Here is a 19,739-nt window from a genome sequence, read left to right as displayed (position 1 = left end):
GTAAAGCCCCGGGGGTTAAGCCTCTTGGCAATCTTGTGGCCAATAGTGGCATTCAATCTCAGACGCATTTCTAATTGGCTTTTAAGAATTTGTGATGTTGGGCAGGTCACTAACTGTCTAGTTCATTAACTCTTGATGACCGACGAATGATAAGGAATGAAAGACAGGTGACTTGCCAAAGATTACACAGCAGATGACCTATTATGTAGATTTGACAACTGAATCTTCGAGTGAAACGACTTTGATTTGGAGCGAAACGACTGGGGGCGAAAAACTCAGGGAGCGAAACGACCGAATATCCTTTCCGCCGTCTTTATCGCCGACTTGGTGTGTTGAATTTTAGTTTCTTTGATTAAACACCGATTTTCTCGCTATGAGAGAACTATATTAATAAACTTAAGGCAGAAAGAAAAATATACATATATGGCCTATGTCTGAAAATTAAAATATTCAATGGATGGCCTTTCAATTACGTGATCTTTGACAGATTATTTATCTGTTCGCTCTTGAAATGTTGCGTTGCTGGTGTACATTTTGTACAGTACTGTAGTCCTGTGCATTTTGCTGTGCTTGGTTGGTACATCTGTTCACCATGCATGTGTTGTCATGTTCATGCTGTTGATGACGTTATCAACTGATAGGCTCAATTGGTGTTGCATAACATTTACTTCATGCTCTAAAACAGTATTACGAAGTAAATTTCCCAAAATCGTTAGTGTCCTGTCCAAATCATCAGGCCTAGGCCTAACTCAAACTGCAGAATAGCCGGGACAGTAGAATGAGTAGTAGCTAGCCTCTGTACATTATGTACACTCAGTCCCTCTGCTCTGTACATTATGTACACATTCCTATCATTTAGCACAGAGTGTCCTGGGTATTCTGCAGTTGCTCCGAATCAATATAATCAAACTTCTCTTTGCAGGTAGCAATGGCTGAGGGTGATAAACCAACCAGGCCTAACAAGGCTAAAAAAACAGGTCGACTTTACAACAAGGCTGTCTTCACAGGCTACAAGAGGGGTCTCAGGAATCAGCATGAGAACACGGCCCTATTGAAGATTGAGGGAGTCCTCACCAAGAAAGACACTGGTTTTTACCTTGGAAAAAAATGTTGCTACGTTTACAAAGCTAAGAAGTAAGTTGTGGTCCTCGAGTAATGACTTTGAGTAATGTTCTGAGGTGTGCAATATCGCTAGGTTATTGGTTACCTATGCTAGATACCTCGTCTGAATTCCGAAGAGGCTATTTGTGATACCAAGAAGTGGCACAATATGTCTCTGGAACTGGACATGGCATTGCCACACACCTTGATGTTTGGTCCTTATGAAACAGTACCATTCATTATTTTCATTTCTTTTCCAGTAAAACTGCCTGCCCTGGCCACGATAAACCCAGCCACATCAGAGTTATTTGGGGCAAGGTGACCCGACCACATGGTAACAGTGGTTCAGTCCGTGCCAAGTTCAAGAGGAACTTGCCAGCTAAGGCTATGGGACGAAGGATCAGAGTGGTGCGTATTGCTCTAGTTTATGTTTTAGTAACTACTGACATGTCACGGCCTCTGGCAGTGGCGTGTGAATCAGCCAATTTAGGAGATCATATCACAGGATCCTCAATAACCATTTATTGTTTATTGTTTCAGGATTATTGACAATTTTGTAAAATGTCTCAAAATGTTTTTTCTTCTATTTGCAGATGATGTACCCATCAAGAATCTAAAGTGTAAAAAAAGCATCAACTGTAAATTAATAATAAAAAAATGAGATAACCAAAATTTCAGTGTTTGTTGTTCAGTTATTGCTGTCTGGAACTTTCACTTCTCACTTTCATGTGTGGCTGGAAAACATTGGTGTACCGAGGACCAAAAGATGTCTCAGAATTCTCTGGTTATCCTGCACACAAACATGACAAAGCAAAGGAAGTTTTGTATGTAACTTCCCTCTATGCTTCACCCGACCCTGGGTTTTCTTGCCTTCGTCCTTGCTGACTGTATATGATGTGGCTTTGCTGGGGTGACAGGTGTTGATGTCTGTAGAGGGGACATCAGTCCCCTGTCTTCCCTATAAATCGTCCTGTTGTCACCTCGATTGCAACAGAACTGGCTGTGATGGTAGCAATGTCCCAGGTAGAACTGCTGACTACTTTGTCACAAGATACTTTTACCCATCTACGGTTTTGATACTGGGGACTTGAGTGACAGATTCCTTCTCCCCGCAAGATAAGCTGTGGAGGAGAATAAGATAAGCTGTGGAGGAGAATAAGATAAGCTGTGGAGGAGAATGTATTCCCCGTGTGTTTTGCAGTCTGTGCTGGTGCAGCATCGTGGTTGTCCAGTTCGCAGAAGGTGTAACTACGTACACACTGGTCCTATGTATATAATATATATTGGGCCGGATATGGAGATGGACTCGTTGAGGGTTTATTCAAGGTATCTGCATCGGTACATGACTAACGTCAACGAACTGAACAATTCAACCAGAACGTCCCCACAAAAGAGCTCTGGACTCCTTCAGACAGTATGTGTAGGAATGATGTAAAGATACAGCAGTCAACTGGACACAATACACACAGAAGACAAGAAGTATAAATAAACATAATTTATTTGTAAAAGCACATTTTAACGAGGTGAACACAAATAAAGTGTACTTCGGCACGCCCTAGCTATGTTATGGTATGCTAATCAAATATACACCTGGCACCTTGGGCCTGGCTTTGAGAAGAGTGAAACAATCGAGTTTGCAGGTTTCCAAAACTTTGATCAATGATTTGCATTGACTATTATCATAAAAACATTATCAGATTTCTATTTTTATCTGTGGTGCATAACTGAACAAAAAAACATTTCCCGAACTTCGGGTGCAGGGACTGACCCCAGATCATGAAGACCAAGCATATAGAAATCTTCATAAGTCTCTTCAAAAGTAAAACTGACTGGTCCCCGTCCTGATGGTTTTCGGTGAGATCTTCTTATGTTAACGATTTACATCATTTCTTTGCCAAAGCCACGCCTAAACCAACCAGTCCTCCCAGCGCAAGCGCAGCACCACCGACGATAGCCATACCAACTAATCCCTCTGAAAGAAAATGAAGAAGAAAACAATAAGTGTGAGAGACACAGAACTTACAGAATGAGATTTGAATTCAATTTGTAAGATGCTGATACCGCTGTCGACATTGATCGAGTTGTGATAGTAGATGTTTCCCTAAACCTGCTTCAGTAAAATCATCATTGCCACCAGCAAGGACAGAGTCTAAGGAAACTGTCAAAATAGGCTTCACGCTGTTAGGGTTGTGTTTTGAAAGTTTTACCTTTTTTCATCTTTTTATCAATATACGTCTTGAGCTCATGCACCTGGTGGTTTCTGGGCTCCACTTTGAGAATGGCATCAGCATATCTGAGTGCATGTGTGTACTCTTTCAGTCGTGTGTTCCCAACAGCAAGGTAGAATAGGTAATCCCGTTTAGCAGAGTCATCCTGTGTCTTGTGGTAAAGATCTGAAGGAAAAAACAAGGATGTGACATTGTCTTCAAACGAAAGTTACAGTGATGTGATTGTCTACTTTATGAAAGTTAAAACAAGGAAAGGGCATCGCCTAGATGAAGCCTATACCAACCTTCCAATAAACTCAGCCCCTTGCGAAGATCATTTCCATATCTGCTCCTAATTAGGCACCATGAATACTCAAATTGGGCTTTCGCACTAGGTTGACCTTGGCGACACTGCTCATTGAAGATCTTCTCAAATTTCTGCAAAAAGGAAACGTGTCAGACTGGGAATGGTTAGGTAGGGACCAAGGTAGGGACTTTAAATCAAAGATAAAGGTTATCATTTTACAGGCCTCATGTATAGCCAACAGATGTGGAGAATAGTTAGTGCACTATGAAGCAGCATGACTATGACGATCTTGCAATATCACACTGAAGTGTGAAGACAAAGGCACAACCTAGCCTTAATGTTGGTTGTCCTTGACTTTGTCATTTTCACAGATTTCTTTGGATGGAAGGGACGCATCCTTACATCCTTATGTGTGGGAGGGCGGGGGCCCTTTCTCTTTGGATTTTAGTGCAATGTCGACATTAGACGCAGCAGCAGCAAAACGACTTGCTCCCGGAAAACGAAAATGGCTGGATGAGCGCCCCATACCAACCACTGGAAGAACTAAGATAGGGAAATTTCAACCAGAACCACCTAATTTTCTCCACAACTAGAGCAAGTACTTGTGTGATGGTATGTTATCCTTCAACTGTGTTGTTCACTCTATTCATACAGCATGTTTGAATAAGTCAAATATGAACCAATAAGCTGAAAACATGCCTTTAATTCCTCCGGAGTTACGTTTTCGTTTATGATGACATCCATACTTTTAGCGCGTTCGATTCGGTAATGTCATCAAGAACGCACTGGCTGCTTACTCGCGCAAGCGCGGGGCTGATAATCGAACACGCTAGTTGTGGACAAATGTACTGGGAGCTGTCGACGGTCGTTTCGCTCCCTGACCCTTTCGCCCCAGCGAAACTACCACGATTCGTTTTGTGGAGGTCAAGGCCACACCCACGTCAAAGAAAATTTTTGACCCGATTGCCGATTTGTGATAAAATAAATAAGATATATTTGCATTTTACAGCAAATACGCCACAAACATTCTTTGATTGATTATGTGGAACAGAATCTTTTCATAATGGCGGTATGTTTGACACTCTTGTCAATATTATTGTTGCAGGGAAATGGTGTTTTTGATGAGGTGAAAGTGTTTGTTGATGATTAAGATCATGAGAATATTGAGATTCAGACATGAGATAGGCCTAGGCCTATCCCAAAAAAATTCAATGTCACTTCACCATTGCGTCACTCGCCAGATTCATTAGGACAGCGTCATGACGACGCGATTTTCTTGATTTTTGGACCATTTTAAGACTTATCTTTACCTATCTTATCTTTTTACCATACATGCCATAAGCCACCAATACATCGTAGAGATGTATACGAGACCCACCAAGCTGTGGCAAGCATGAATCCTCCCGAGAAGCCATTTTCATGGCATGCCGCGGACGACATCTTAATTTTGCCAGCACGTCGTCATAAATCTGGCGAGTGACGCAATGCCAATAGTGATGGTAAAAAGTTAATGGGATAACGTCACTGTTGCCGCAGCATCAATCATTTTGCTCTAGGCCTAATTATGTTGTATAATAATTAGACGTGATGAAAAACAATGCCGAGTTGTCTGAAATTTGACGTACCAGTAGGCCTAGTTGTCTGTTAGTGTTGGTAATAAATATTTAGGTAACTCACCCCTGGTACCATGGTAAGTGGAATATTGAAACCTAATAATTCTTTTTTTTCAGTCAAACTCCAAAGATTCGTGGGGTGACTGGGGTGGTGGCCCCTCAGAGTCTGAAGAACAAAAACAATCCCCTGCAACTCCGCCCAGAAATGTCGGGGAGAGTTCAGCCCCAGCAACCCCTGGTGACAGCAAGGCAACGCCGTCAGGGAAGGGAGGTAAACTTGACAATCTTCCAAGAGAGAACCTCATCCAGCTGCTAAAGAAACAGATGTTGTTGGTGCAGAAGACGAAGGCTAACTGTGAAGGTAAAAATGATTAGGCTTCGAAAACGATCCACTAGGCGTAACTAGGGGCATCAATCTTTGCTGTTGAAGTATCAGCATTAGGCTGGAGGATGTATATCATGAAATTAAGTCCTGAATAAAGTAAGGAGTCACTAGTCTGTCTTGTCAAGACTAACCTATAAACCTAATATTCAGTTTATCTTGTTTTCCTGCAGAACTTGCAAAGAAAAATGAAGAACTAGAGAAAAAGCCAAGAACCTCCCGAGCCGGAGACGACGAACTGACAAAGTTGGAGGAAAAATGCCAAACATTGGAGTGCGAGCTCGCTGATCTTCGGGAACAAAACGAGGAGATGTTAGCTGTCTACAAACAGAACCAAGATGCTCAGGAGAAAAGCTTGACGCAGTATGAGAGTCTGGTGACCGAGATGAATCAGCTGAGGGATGAGAAGGATGTGATTAGTGGTCAGCTTGCTGAGGTGAACAAGAGAAATAAGGTATGCCTCATCGGATGAGGGAATATTGAGAATATTTCAGAAACCCAAAACAATACCCTGAACATTATGGCACCAGTGGGGATGCAGTGGAATAGAATGATTAGTCATGACAAAGGTTTTCACAACTGGCCCAAATGGCCGAGTGTAGTACAGTGGGTGTGTTCCCTGATTTCAGCAGAAGGCTTTTATGGATTTAGCTGTGTTTTGCATTTCATTTCATTCTATTTATTTTATGTAGGAGTTGACGGAACAGGCCGAGTGTATGAAGATGAAAGACAACACACTGACGTCGAGTTTCCACTTCATGCAGGCGGAACAGAATAAGGTCCTGGAGGAAAATAAGGTGTGTGATATACAGTCGTGGTTAAAACATTAGGGCGGGGGGGGGATATGGTCTGTGTGGTTTGCTTCGTGAGATATTGTAGACCTAGTTTGGCTCTTAGTTGAGTTCAGTCCAATAGAAGACTAGCATGACTGGGATATTATCCCTACAGTACTCATGGCGATGTTACCAAGTAACAGAACAACTCATTCAAAAATACATTTTGTGCAGGAACTGAAGAAAGAACTGAATGTCCTTACCCAGGCGAGGGATGATTTGATGTCATCAATGAAGTTGTTGAAGGAGCAGCTAGGTGGCAGCACTGGTGAAACGAAGGCCCAGCTTGAACAGCTTGCTAATGAGAAGGAGGGATATCGGGAAGAAAATCACAGAATGCTGGCGAAAATAAAAGTAAGAATCACCATTTTTATCCAAATCACTGTTCACATGACCAAGTTCTTATGTAAACTTATGTAGCAGAATGGCCCTAAAATTCTCTATTCTGTTGTGTTATGATTAGGTGAGTCAGGTGTAACTTTGAAGTGGAGTGATTGAAATTAGATAGCTGGTTGTTTTTCTTATTTCAGGACCTTGAAGAAATTGTTGAGAATCTTCTGGAAGAGAAAGACAAAGCTGTCAAGATGGAGGCAGAGAGATCATCGGAGCTGCTGGTAAAGCTTGAATCCTTACAAGTTGAAGCTGATGTCAGCAAGTCACAGTGTAGCGACCTTAACAAGAAATACACAGACGCAAACTCTAAGGTTGAAAAGTTGCAAAAAGAGAAGGATAGTTTAGGTAAAGATTTTGCGATGTTCAGAAAATCAAGCGCAAGTTTCAAAGAAAAGTTGCAGGATGTGAACAAGATGTTGAATGATATGCAACAGGAGCGTGATCGTCTTCAGTCAGAACGTGACGATGTGATCACAGAGAACGGAAACCTGAAGGAGCGCTTGAGGAAGAAGTTGGATGAAGGGGGGAATTTGTTGGAAGATTTAGGTGTCATGAAGGAGAAGTTTCATTCCTTGTCCGATGAGAATGTAAAGCTGAAATCCCAGTTGAATGAGACATTGACTGAAAGTGATACAATGCAGAATATGTTGGCCAGAAATGAACAAAAACTTGCAGACTTGATCACAGAGAATTCAGAATTGAGGCTGAAAGTCCAAGGTGTTGATCAAGAAAATGAAAAACTGAGCAGTGAATTGGAACTGATCCGTTGCAAACTTGATGGGACTGATGATGACTTTCATTCGCAAATCAGGACAATTCAGAGCCAGAAAGAGGTTTTGGGGAATGAAATTCATGCTTTGAAGGTGCAGTTGGGAGAAATCGATGTGATGAAATCTGAGAAGAAAATTCTGGAAGATGAAATTGAGCATTTGAAAGTGAAGTTGTCTGACCTTGAGAATAGCAGCTCTTCAGGTGCGGAGGCAGTGGAAACTGAAAGAAAACAACTTCAGGTCGAAGCAGACGCTCTGAAGTCACATATTTCCAATCTTGATGTGACATGTTCGAAAGTCGATGAGCTGGAGAGTGACAGAGTTGAACTTTTGAAAGATATTGATAGCTTTAAATCTCAGATTTCTGAGCTTGAAGCTGCTGTTGCCAGGGCTACTGATTTAGAAACTCAGTGTGATAGGTTGGCGCAAGAGGTGGATGCTGCTAAGACAAAGATCTCAGAACTTGAAAACACCAGTGGAAACTTGCAAGGTTTGGAAACAGAGCACGAGTCCCTACAACAGGAAATTGCTGGTGCCAAGTCATTGATATCTGAATTAGAAGGTGCCCAAGATGTTCTGAAAATGAGGATCTCTGAACTTGAAAGTGTTAATGAAAATTTACAAGGTCTGGCGCAAGAGCGTGATGAATTACTTAATAACATTGCTGCAGCTGAATCACGGGTATCAGACTTGGAAAATACGAATGAGAGTGTGTCGGAGTGGAAGAGAGATCAGGAAAGACTGTTGAAAGAATTGGAGGATCTGCAACTCGAACGAGATGCATTACGAGTAGAAATCACTGATGCAAAACGTAAGATTGCTGAGCTTGATCATGCCAATGAGCATGTGTCGGAGCTGAAAATCGTCCATGAAAACCTTCAAAAGGAAATTGCGGAAAGCAAGAACGCGCAGGCACAACTTGATGATATGAAAGTGAGGCTGGAAGGTGTGCAGGCTGAGAATGAGGAGTTGAAGGCTAGCATCGTCTCGAGCAAGGTATTGTGGTTTACTTCATGTCTGGCTTAATCTGCTAACCAAGATGAGAACTAACTGTGGTTCTGTGTTAGTTAATGTGTCATTTGAGGACTGACAGTTTTTGAATTTGAAATGACATTTTAGAAAACTAGTGTATGAAAAAACGAGAGCTTTGGACACACCTCAAAAGTTCAAAGCAAGGGATACCTGAACCTTTTTTTTTGGTTTGTGAAGTATTTTGGGTTGGTATTTCTTGGTCTTTGTCTCTGTCATTCCTCAAATGGTTTGTCTGTCATCTCTTACCAGGGTTACTGTCTTCTGGAGGTGATGTGTACTACGATAATGTGTTCTGAACAACAAGCATGCTTCACTAACATAACACAAGATCTCTGCTTTCAGGTGAATCAATGTCAGCATATTTCAAAACGCAGTCACTTCATTTCAAAGCTCCCTTCACTGGTATGTTTGTGACCATAGAATTTGGCAGGAATCATACAGTATACGTTGCTGAAAGCTCGTATCGGTAGCAAGTGAAATGCTGTGGTGATTTGCCATTGAAGTATGTCATTGCTCAAAATCAAGTGAAATGTTTTGAGTTCTCAATTAACAAGTAAAACTGTCAAACTTCACACTCCTAGTCATATGCTGGACTAGGAACTTGTGCACCCTCTCTCTGGTGGTAACTCTGGTAACTGATGGAAACTCATCATATTACAATTCCAGCATTCCAGCATTTTTAAAGGACGACCAGAAGTTGCAAATGCGAGATCTGATATAGCTGAAATTAATTTCTGTGATGATTTAGATCATGTCACATCCGCTATCCCGCGGTGTGTGGACGCATCTGGGTCAGATTATCGCGTTCAGCTTGAAAGTCTTCAGAAAGAGAGAGATTCACTAAGAGATGAACTCCAGAACATGCAAACAGTAGCTGTGGAGAGAATGGAGCACGACATCGTCGTCAAACGCCCAATGCGATTTGTAAGCATCAATGAAAAGATGACAGACGTTTTTATAAAAGAATTGGAGAATGAGCTTTCACTGGAACATGTGGTGGTCGACACTTCTAGTGATAGGGATGGGGAGAGAACCAGTGGGGTACCCGTAGTGAGCCTCATCTCCGAGTTAGTTAGAAACCAAACCATAGATGGCCCCTGCCAACAGTGTGGTACCCTTTACACTGAGTTACATGAGAAAATTTATCAGTTGCAGGTCGAACTTGAAGAAATGCATGCCAGAGATATGAGGTCGTCTAGTCCAGTTTTGGGGACTGAGAGGGTCGAAAATGATATTGTTCTGCATGCTATAAAGGTTGACTTTGGAGTTGAAGCAGTCAGTAAAGTTACCAACGACTTTGGAATCATGGCAACTGGAAGTGAATCTGAGCCGGTTGGGAGTTTGGAAACCGCTGAAATCCTTCCTGAAACTCTTGTAGCAACATCTCAATGTGTTGAAATGTCGGTGTCTGATCTGTCTGGGATATCTGAAAAAGACATGTCCATGGTTGTGGCCAAGCTGCGCATGACTGTGGAGATATTGGAGGAGAAACAAGAGGAGTTGTCACGCCGTCTTGAGGCAAGCGATAGAGAGAAGCAGTGCCTTCAGAGGCAATTGAAGGAGAATGTGCAGAAGTTGAGCGACTGGGAAAACATCATGATAGCTCAGAAAGACGACCACGGAAACTTCTTGGCAGAGTTGGTGAAATCAGAAGAGAGGGAGCGACGTCTTGGAAAGGAGATTGAGGATATAACTCGCTCACTTCATGACGCACTCCAGGAGCGAGATCGCTTGAGGGACGATCTCTGCAAGATGTTGGACAAGGATGGGAATCTGTTGGACGAGATAAATGGTTTGAAGAAACAACTGGATGAGATTGGGGCAGAGAAACTGCGCATTGAAGGTGAACTTCATGATGTGAGGGAAAATGAGACCAAGATCTACAAATTGCAGTATGAACTTCAGCAGACGACACAAATGAAGGAAAAGTTGGAAGAAATACATAAGGGAAGTCAAGGTGAATCAGCAGAATGGATGGAAAGGGAAGCCATCTTGTTACAGCAGACGTCGCTATACAGATCTGAAATCGAGGCGCTGAAGTTGGGGGGAGACAATCTGAGGAAGAAGTTTGAGGATGCTGAGAATGAGAAGGTGACAGGGAAGACTGATGAAGTCCAGGTTTTGTTGCAGAAGATTGAGTCTTTGAATGCTGAATGCAGCGAGTTGAGGTGCCAGGTTCACGAGAGTGTCCACTTGGAAGAAATGGAAAAACAACTCGCAGGTGAAAGGGAAAGTTTCTCCAAGGGTTTAGAAGCCTTGAAGAAAGACCTGGTTGATTTGGGACAGGAGAAAGATCAGTTCTTGGCAGAAATGGAAGCGTTGAAACATAATTTACAAGAAGTGGAAACTGAAAGAGATGGGTATAAGTCAGGAGTTGAAAGCTTGAAACTGGCTTTGGAAGACATGCTTGGGGAGAAGAAAAAACAAGATGATGAAATGGAAAGGAAATTGGATGAAATGGAGCAATTGAAATTGGAGGTTGATGAGTTGAGTGCAGAGATGAAGGAGCTGCAGGTGGAGTTACATGATAGGAACAGACAGATCAGTGACCTCCAGGATGACCTTGAGCAGAAGGTCACTGAGAGTAGGTCAGAGGTGAGTGAGTTAAAGGCTGAGATGGATGAGATGAGGCTGGAGATACACCAGAGGAATGAGAAGCTGTGCGCTGTCAAGAATGACAATGAGCATTTGCAGCAGTGTCTGGCGGAGAAAGATGGGGAAGTTGTAGAACTTGTGTCTGAATTGAAAGATCTTCAAGGGGAATTGCACCACAGGAATGAAGAATTGGTGGATAGAAAATCTGAGGTAGATAATCTGTTGGAGCAGTTAGAGAGTCGGCATGAGGAGGTTCAGAGTCTACAGCACAGGATTCAAGAATTAGAACATGCCTACGTTCACCAGAAGCGGGGGTTGGAATTGGTGCGGGCAAATGCTGACAGAGTAGAGGCAGAGGGAGCAGGGAATTTGGATGAGTTAGGAAAGTCGAAAGATATTGAGATTCATGACTTGCAGCAGAGGTTGGTGATGGTTGAAGCTGAAAGGGATGGGTTGAGGCACGAGAAAATGGTGGTCGAGTCTGAATTGGGTGGGCTGAGGGATAGTTTTGGGGATGTTGAAAATGAGAGGGATGGTCTGAAAGTGGATTTAGTTGAGTTGAAGAGTGAGTTAGTTGGTGTCGGCAGTCAGTACCATGTTGCTCAAGATGAATTGAAGAGGCTCTCAGACCTTGAGGAACAGTTGAAGATCATGGAGACTGAGAGAGATGGATTGAAGCAGACGTTGGGTTCGGCGTCTGCTGAGGGAATTGGGCTGAAATACAAGCTGGAAGTGAGGGAGAAGTCTTTTGAGGAGTTGAAGAAGAAGGCTTTGAAGATGCAGCAGATGTTGAAGGAAATGAAAGAGAAAGAGGCAGAATGGAAGCAGACGGACATAGAATGTAAACAAAGGGAAGCGGAGTTGAGAGAGAAAGAGGTAGAGTTGCAGCAAATGGAGACAAAATGGAAGCAGGCAGATGCGGAGTTGAAAGAGAGAGATGCAGTGTGGAAGCAGAGAGAGATTGGTGTGGTTCAGGAGCTGGAGGAGCTGAGAGGAGGAGCGGAGGAGAAGATTGAGTTGTCAGGGCAGTTGGAGAGACTGAGAAATGAGAATGCAAATCTGTTGGAAAGGCTCCGCGACATGTCTATCGAAAGAGAAGGATTGCGACAGTCTGCTGATTCTACTGATGGTATGAATTTGGAGCTAAAAGAACGGGTCACAACCTTTGAGGAAGAGATTGCAAAGTTGCGAGAGAAGGTTCTACTGTTGAATAATGAAAAAGAAGCATTGGAGCGATCCAAGATGGCTGACGGGGAGTTGCAGACAATGCTTGTTGTGTTGGAGCGAGATAAGCAGGATTTGGAGACGCAGAGGAATGGTTTGAAAGATCAGCTTGAACAGGGATTGGAAAAGATATCGTGTCTGGACACTGAACTTGGGGATTTGAATGATGAAGTCTCAAAACTTAGAATGGTGAATCAGGGGGCAGAAGAAGTGCGTCAGGCCTTACAGACATCTTTAGTTGACAAACAATCCCACTTTGATGAAATGGCCGCCAAGCTCTCAGACGAGAAGCAGCACCTCTTGGAACAACTCGATGACCTCCGCATTGACCTCGAGGCCAGAAAGTCCCAAGAAGCAGACACCCTCAGAAAGTTTGAGGTTGGTCACGTTTTTTTGTAGTAGGTTGTCCGCTTGGTTGGCAGATTTAGCTGCCATCTTGCTACATTTTCCTCACTTTTCACTCTTTTGGTTTTATGTGTTTTGGTGTTATTGTTATGTGTAATGTTTATCTTCTTCCTTCCTTCATACAGCTTGTTTATACATTTCCTTGTCAGATGTTTCCCGTACCAAACATATCCTATTCCTCCTCAATTTGCTTTTGTTTTGTTTACTGGTTGTCTTCTTCTTCTTATGAGATGTGTATGGTCTATGTTCATGATGTTTGTATTGGGGAGTGCATGTTGAAATAGAGAGACACAGAGAGCTATTCATAGACATGGTCACAAACATAGCAGTCGCGGGGTTCAGGGGTTGGAATGATTAAAGTAGGCAAGGTGGCACCAAACTTAAAGTTTCTTTGATGGCAATGAATCACTCATCCAGTTTTAAGATCAACAACTCTGATCACTTTGGTGCTTCATCATTCACTTGATGTCTACTAACCTCAGCATTTTTCGCCTTCTCTAACAAAATGCTATGCTTACTAAGGTTGTTCTCGTAGGTTATGTTAAGTGGTCCATTTTGGCTGGGAATCCACTAATGCGGGCTTTTGCCTACAAAAAGACTTACTATTGCCGACAATGACAATGGTTTTATGAAGTTTATCAAAGACAACATTTACTATAAGAACTTGTTCTTGCCAGTCACAACAATCTTCTGCTGATATGTTTGTTTCTTTCAAAAAAGGCTTTTGGATAGTCATCACAAAACCAAAAGAGAAATACTTCAGAGTTTGTCTCAGAGTAGATGTTCGTTAACTATCATGCCTAAGTAGAGTTTTCTCTTTCTGCTGTCTTCAGGAAAGCTCGGAATTACAAGTATCTCTCCAAGAACATATCGATGCAAGTTCCCAGTCCATAGCATCCCTACAAGAAGAGGTCGCCCAGGGTTCCAATTTAGCAGCATCTTTACAAAAACAGCTCGACGAGAGGAATCAATCTGTGGCTTCCCTCGAAGAACGGCTCGACCAAAGCTCTGAACTTGTGGCTTCCCTCCAAACACAACTCAATGAGAGCACCCAGTCACAAGTGTTCCTCAAGGATGAGCTTGCTGAGAATGCTAAGACCGTAGCATCTCTTCAAGACCACATCGATCAACTGACCAAGGAACACAAGCTGAAGGATGAAAACATGAAGAAACTCAGGACGCTTGCCATCAAGTCGAAGAAAGATGTGGCAGATTTGAAAAATAAAGTAGGTTCCAGTAACTTCTTGTGAGAATTGGTGTTGGAAAGAGTTTCTCTGTTACTGACATGTGTGAGAGGAAAGGATCTTGCAGCAATTGGCACATCTGACTCTCTCTACTAGAATCTTAGTGAGTATTCACCAGGTCGTTCTCAAAACGTGTTGATGTTTGCATGTGTGTTGGTCTCCTTGTCAATGTCTTCTGAATGGGCTGTTTCTCAAGATGTATGTGGGCTGACCAGGAGACAGAGTGTATCAGACAAACTGGTCAGCTGCATGTATTTTGGTGAATTCAACTGAGTCTGTGATATACCTCAAATGCATTAAACCCCGATGGACATTTATCCAAATCTCATTCTTTTCAGTTGGAAGAACGAATCACTGAAATGGAAAGTGTGCGGTCGGAGCTTGAAAGTTTTAGGTCACAAAATGCCTCCCTGAAAGAAAGGTTAGAGAGTATCGTGAGTGAGAAGCAGGAGTCGGGATCTGAGCTGGATCTGATGAGGGTAGCGCTGGAGAAACAGTTAGATATTTGTCAGGTAGGTGGCTCTGCTTTACACATCAAGTTTACTAGTCCATCGCTGCCAACATTGATATCAAGTCTCCTATAGAAACATGAGCCACTCATACATGCTCACTTTCATCTCGATCTAACAAGATGGCACCCAGGGTATGGACCAATCCAACAACCCCAGTCTAAGATGCCTTTACCATGACACCAAGATTCTCCTGACTTTGTGTACTGTGCAAACATTGATATCACCAACTCATTTGTCTTGTTGCAGAGACTTCAATCAGAGCACACTGACCTCCAAGAACGTTATGAAGCAGAGCGTGAGAAGTCTGTCCACCTGTCTCAAGAAAATGATGCGGCCTTCCAAGAGTTAAGCGTGGTGAAGTCTCAAGTGGCTGATCTCCAGGGGGAGAAGGATAGTATAGAGGGGACATTGGCAGCTGTGAGGGAAGACTTGAAGAGTGTGGAGCTGGAGAAAGAGTCACAGAGGATACAGAAGGAGCAGTTAGAAAAGGATAAGCAACAGGTATGATCAGGGTTATAGGCGCTCGTCGTAGACACGGTCAGCACCGACCCAGCTTCTGCTATGTGCCGTCTTGTGATGACTTTGTAGATCAGTTCAAGATTTTGGCTTTGTTTTCTTACTGCTGGCTCCTAACAGTATCACCCTCCAGGTATCTCTACTGGTAGATTTTGGTTTTAGTGAAAATGTATACTTTCCAAAAATATTCCTTTCAACTTATCTTATTCCATCTATTTTTCAGCTGAACAGCAAGATACAAGAGCTAGAGGAAACAAGTGAGAAGGATGCAGAGCTGTACAGGGAGGAGACCAAGAAAAAACAGACCAAACTAGACAAAGCCACATTGGAACTCCAAGCAGCCAGGAAGGAAGCCAAACAGAGCAGTATGATGGACTTGGAAATGGCTGATTACGAACGCACGATCCAGAATCTGAATGATCAGATCGCTGCAAAGGATAAGAAGATCGGAGACCTTGAGAAGGACATCTCACGGTTAGAGGAGAAGAGCAAGTCGCTCCAGACACAACTGGAGAGCACAGAGACGCAGCGGAGTCAGGCAGAGGAACGCGGCAATAAGTTAAAGCAACTTTTGGTCAAGACGAAGAAGGATTTAGCCGAGGCTAAGAAGCAGGAGACACAGCAACTCAAGTCAGACTCCAAACTCCGCGGTCAGCTAGAGGGGGCTTTACAACAAGGAGAGGACTACAAACTCCAACTGGCCGAGCTCACGTCTGAGAATCAACGTCTGCAAGGTCAAATACGTCAGTTCAAGGACACCAACCAACGTAGCGTCAGGACGTTGGAAGTGAAACAGCAGACTTTAGCAGATGATTTGGAGATTGCCAGAAGTGAATTAGCGGCATTACAGGCTGAGTATGATGGCTATAAGATACGTGTCCACCACGTTCTTAAACAACAGAAGAGTAAGACAGGGACAGAGTCTCTGAGTGCCGAGAGTGATAAGCATGAGCGGGTGTTCCTGGAGAAGGTCAATGACCAGCTCAAGGTCAAGTTACAGGAGACAAGGTGAGAACCTCATTTGAGTCTTAGACATGTCAAGTGTCAGGTGGCAGCTTCAAAGCACCCACAACCTCCATCAGTGGATGATGATGATTTTGGTTCATTTTGAGCAGAAAAAAGTCAAAATTTTGAAAAATTTTTCAAAGTCAAGAAAGTTTTGGGACTGATGATGTTATAAGAATAATGATAATGGCTTATCCATAACTCATGTCTATTTTGTTCCAGTGACCAGCTTGCAGCATCTCTCGGTGAAAACGAACTCCTACAAGAGGAGCATGATCGTCTCTCACAGCGCCACAACAGACTACTTTCTGACCTCCAAGAGAAGGAGAACAACTGGCGGGAAAAGGTTGACATTTTGACGGCAAAGAATTCTGCGTGCTCGACGGAACATGCTGAAACAATCCGGCAGTTGACTCAACAGAATGAGTCACTGAGTTTAACATTTAAGGTATGGGAGTGTGGGCTTGTACAAATTGTGAAGTACTTTGTTCTAGGGCAAACACTGATTGACAAGATGATTGATGGTGTGACCAAATGTGATGTGAAATGATGGAAACTTGATTAATGCACAATGATCAGAGTTGTGACTGCTGTCACATCTGTAGGTTTGATTATTCTGACTTGGCAGTTTAAATTGAGTTGATGATGATCATCAGCCAGGTCGTTTTTGCTTGTTCTTTTAGGAACAGATTGCCACTACTCAAGAGGAGCACCGACGCATCACAGAAAACCTTCAGAGACAGATTGACAAGGCTGATGATGATGTGTTCCGCCTCCAGCGTGATCTCCAGCATCAGCTACGCAGGTCAGAGCGAGATGTAGGCACGTCCTCTCCACAAGAGTTTGTGCGTGCAGACTCTCGTCATCTGGAGGAGAGACAACAGGGAGAGGTAAGAAATCAATCTGTTTTCTCCAAGTGTATTGGTAAGTTGGTAAGCAAAACCATTGACATACATATAACATTGAAAGGCAGTCTTGCAGGCTCATTTGGACAGATACTGCAAAAAGCAATTGTGAACCTTTGTTTGTGTTTCTAGGGAATGGAGCAAGTAGAGCCAGAATCAGCCATCCAAGTTCATCCGAGTCCATCGAGTACACCGCTCATGCCTTTAGAACAGCTGCTCACGTCACCGCCGGAGGACCTCATGAGTGTGAAGAGTTATGAGTCAGTCGATGACGAGATGTTGAAAACTAAACTGAGTGCGTCCGAGAAAAAGGTGGACCATTTAGCGCAGGTGAGTAGGACTGATGTTAGGAATATGCAAGCCATTTCCAAAACCACTCTGGCTCTGAACTATACAAGTTTTCATTGTTGACCTTCTTTCTTGGGTTCCACAGTAGGCCTACTTCCTGGCAAAATGATCTGATATATGTTGTTCTAATGTCTTCTCCAGTTGTTGAATGAGAGCGAAGCAACTGTGATGCGGCTGACAGAGCAAGCGAAACTCCTCAAAGACGAGATTCGTCGCATTGAGCGGAATCGGGAGAGAGAGACGTCCGTGTCAAACATGGAATATCTCAAGAACATTGTGCTCAAAGTAAGTAGATGACAATCAGACGTGGTGAATTAGGCAACAGTTTGCAGTAAGTCTGTTAAAGGCTGGTGCAGCATTCTCTCCTTAAAGACAGAAGGGAGTCTGTGTAATATAGTGGGAGAGTATCATCAGTTGGGAAGCACAGTGCCAGGATTGGGAAGCGTCGCACATGTCATCCAGAGATCACGGATCTGCCAGAGGAACTCGGAACGTTCTACAGACCTGAGATGGCCAAGACCAGCACAGTATGGGCACTCCTTGGTTTCTAGATTGAGCTGAGGAACGGCTATAAAACGCTTTGAGACAGTAAGGCTTGCATGAAGTACTATTATGATGTCTTGCATTTCATGTCTCCCTCTTTTCTTTACAGTTCATCAGCCTGAAGGGAGGAGCCGAGAGGCAGCAACTCGTTCCTGTCCTCACGACAATGCTACGCCTGAGTCCGGATGAAAAGACGGCCATATTAGCTGCAGCAGGTGGAGACGAGGCTTCACCACAACCAACAGAATCTGCTGGGTGGGGATCGTATTTGCATCGGTGGTCAGGGCTAACGTAACCGTGGTGAGAGGCAAGGATCTACCTGCTGGAGACTAATGATGCTACGATGAGGACTCTTTATTTATTTCTGCTCTATTCTGGATGAGACAAGCTTTTATGGATCTCGAACACTGCGACAAGTGTTCAAGACTGTGCTACATTATTCCTGACACAAACATATACCTATCTGTCCAGAAGCTTATGCACTAGTCAATATGCATGTACTATAGGCAACATGTCAAGTTTTGTGGTCAAAGGTCTGCAACTGCATATAAAATATGGCACTAATGTTTTGTGTTGGGCAAGGAAAAAGGTGCCATTTTAAAAACAATTACATGTAATAATCATGCTTTAGGAGAGTCAGCAGTTTTATTTTATCTTGGGAGATAGGGACATCCTGGTTTTAGTGATGGGAATCGGGCGGGACAAGGTGATTTCAAATTGTCGTCCTATGACATACTGGCTGTATGGCTTGTTATGGGTTCTGGTGTTAGACACCTCAGCTTTCAAATCAGAAATACATAATGATCACAAATTATGCGAACTCTGACTCCCTGTAGATGACTTGGGAGGTCCGATATTGATTTATTGATAATGTGTTCTATTTGAGGCAATGAATCTATCTTGATGATGTGATAATGTGAGTTGATTGGGTCATGATGTGAGGTCTAGAGGGCAGCACTGTTCTTACAGAAATGTTCCGATGCTGCCAGAAGTCATTTGGATTATTGTGTCAGTAGACAATGAGAGTACATGCTGGTCTTCTGTTGTATAAACATATCATGGTCAGACAATAAACTATGCTGATATTCTCATACAGTTTCTTTGATCTTGTTTAATCTATCACCGGTGTAACAGGGCATTTAGTCCCAACTTATCAATGTCCTTATATCCATCTTTTAGACAGATCAGTTCGAGAGCTATTGACATGATGGTACCGAATATTTCAACCACCAAGCAACAGTATGGGTACTGTCTCAATTGACAATGTCCTTACCTATCCCCGGCGACATGGTTTATTATCAATGACGCTAGCACAGCTTATACCACAGCTTATACCACAGCTTATACCACAGCTTATACCACAGCTTATACCACAGCTTATACCACAGCTTATACCACAGCTTATACCACAGCTTATACCACAGCTTATACCACAGCTTATACCACAGCTTATACCATAGCTTATACCACAAGTCAAGATATTTTTTTTCAAGTCAAGAAAAAAATTTGAAATTATATTTTGATGGGCTAATGATGACAGCTGCACTGTATTCGGTCCTCGCTCAAGGCAAATCAGGTATCTTGTCTTCCTGGATGAGATGATACTGGTATTTCATTTGATGGCAACCTTTAGCTTTATAATGTCTCCTCGATGTTGATGCTCAATGTCGGCATGGCTTAGACCTCCTGAGCGGAATCATACGAATCGGTGGCTGTGAATCCTCGTGTCTTAGTTCGTCTGCTCTCGTGGCACGTAGAGGTAAACCTCGCCTCCAGGGAATATTTGCCAGTCGTGCTAGTTTAC

At 43.1% G+C, this 19,739-nt stretch overlaps 3 protein-coding genes across 5 annotated transcripts; 2 read left to right on the top strand and 1 right to left on the bottom strand.

Annotated features, from left to right (window-relative positions):
• The first annotated feature begins 291 nt into the window (after positions 1-291).
• On the top strand, positions 292-1,773 carry LOC135494492 (large ribosomal subunit protein eL33-like). Its single transcript, XM_064782526.1, has 4 exons — positions 292-327; positions 923-1,134; positions 1,362-1,509; positions 1,695-1,773. The coding sequence occupies exons 2-4, from the start codon at positions 929-931 to the stop codon at positions 1,716-1,718; spliced, it is 378 nt and encodes a 125-aa protein (XP_064638596.1). The 5' UTR covers positions 292-327; positions 923-928; the 3' UTR covers positions 1,719-1,773.
• An 808-nt stretch (positions 1,774-2,581) lies between these two features.
• Positions 2,582-4,400, bottom strand: LOC135494490 (mitochondrial fission 1 protein-like). The gene is made up of 4 exons (XM_064782524.1): positions 4,315-4,400; positions 3,614-3,746; positions 3,309-3,494; positions 2,582-3,073 (listed from the first exon to the last, which is right to left on the bottom strand). Exons 1-4 carry the CDS (start codon positions 4,357-4,359, stop codon positions 2,985-2,987), a joined length of 453 nt encoding a protein of 150 aa, XP_064638594.1. The 5' UTR covers positions 4,360-4,400; the 3' UTR covers positions 2,582-2,984.
• A 167-nt stretch (positions 4,401-4,567) lies between these two features.
• On the top strand, positions 4,568-19,026 carry LOC135494472 (GRIP and coiled-coil domain-containing protein 2-like). 3 transcript variants are annotated; one of them, XM_064782493.1, is made up of 16 exons: positions 4,568-4,684; positions 5,346-5,589; positions 5,784-6,064; positions 6,303-6,407; positions 6,618-6,797; positions 6,974-8,602; positions 9,794-12,835; positions 13,696-14,088; positions 14,445-14,618; positions 14,865-15,119; positions 15,358-16,142; positions 16,362-16,587; positions 16,823-17,029; positions 17,177-17,374; positions 17,534-17,677; positions 18,045-19,026. In XM_064782493.1, the coding sequence occupies exons 1-16, from the start codon at positions 4,679-4,681 to the stop codon at positions 18,228-18,230; spliced, it is 8,055 nt and encodes a 2,684-aa protein (XP_064638563.1). In that variant the 5' UTR covers positions 4,568-4,678; the 3' UTR covers positions 18,231-19,026. The 3 variants fall into 3 exon arrangements, with proteins under 3 accessions (XP_064638563.1, XP_064638562.1, XP_064638561.1); XM_064782492.1 differs by having other exon boundaries at positions 9,788-12,835; XM_064782491.1 differs by having other exon boundaries at positions 9,305-12,835.
• The last annotated feature ends 713 nt before the right edge of the window (positions 19,027-19,739 follow it).

The sequence above is a fragment of the Lineus longissimus genome, chromosome 10 (assembly GCF_910592395.1).
Source record: "Lineus longissimus chromosome 10, tnLinLong1.2, whole genome shotgun sequence".
Lineage (NCBI taxonomy): Eukaryota > Metazoa > Nemertea > Pilidiophora > Heteronemertea > Lineidae > Lineus > Lineus longissimus.
The sequence above is the reverse complement of the archived record's forward strand: the minus strand, read 5'-3'. Positions and strand labels throughout refer to the sequence as shown.

What these genes read in the sequence shown, in the direction of transcription:
- LOC135494472 (XM_064782491.1), top strand. An exon ending in AACAGTTAGATATTTGTCAG is followed by an intron (nt 14,619 to 14,864) that starts GTAGGTGGCTCT and finishes GTCTTGTTGCAG; the next exon opens with AGACTTCAATCAGAGCACAC. An exon ending in CACTGAGTTTAACATTTAAG is followed by an intron (nt 16,588 to 16,822) that starts GTATGGGAGTGT and finishes TTGTTCTTTTAG; the next exon opens with GAACAGATTGCCACTACTCA.
- LOC135494492 (XM_064782526.1), top strand. Translation starts at nt 929, where the DNA reads ATGGCTGAGGGTGATAAACCAACCAGGCCTAACAAGGCTAAAAAAACA. An exon ending in TACGTTTACAAAGCTAAGAA is followed by an intron (nt 1,135 to 1,361) that starts GTAAGTTGTGGT and finishes TTTCTTTTCCAG; the next exon opens with TAAAACTGCCTGCCCTGGCC. An exon ending in TGGGACGAAGGATCAGAGTG is followed by an intron (nt 1,510 to 1,694) that starts GTGCGTATTGCT and finishes TTCTATTTGCAG; the next exon opens with ATGATGTACCCATCAAGAAT.
- LOC135494490 (XM_064782524.1), bottom strand. Translation starts at nt 4,359, where the DNA reads ATGGATGTCATCATAAACGAAAACGTAACTCCGGAGGAATTAAAG. An exon ending in TAACTCCGGAGGAATTAAAG is followed by an intron (nt 3,747 to 4,314) that starts GCATGTTTTCAG and finishes TCCTTTTTGCAG; the next exon opens with AAATTTGAGAAGATCTTCAA. An exon ending in GGGGCTGAGTTTATTGGAAG is followed by an intron (nt 3,495 to 3,613) that starts GTTGGTATAGGC and finishes TTTTTCCTTCAG; the next exon opens with ATCTTTACCACAAGACACAG.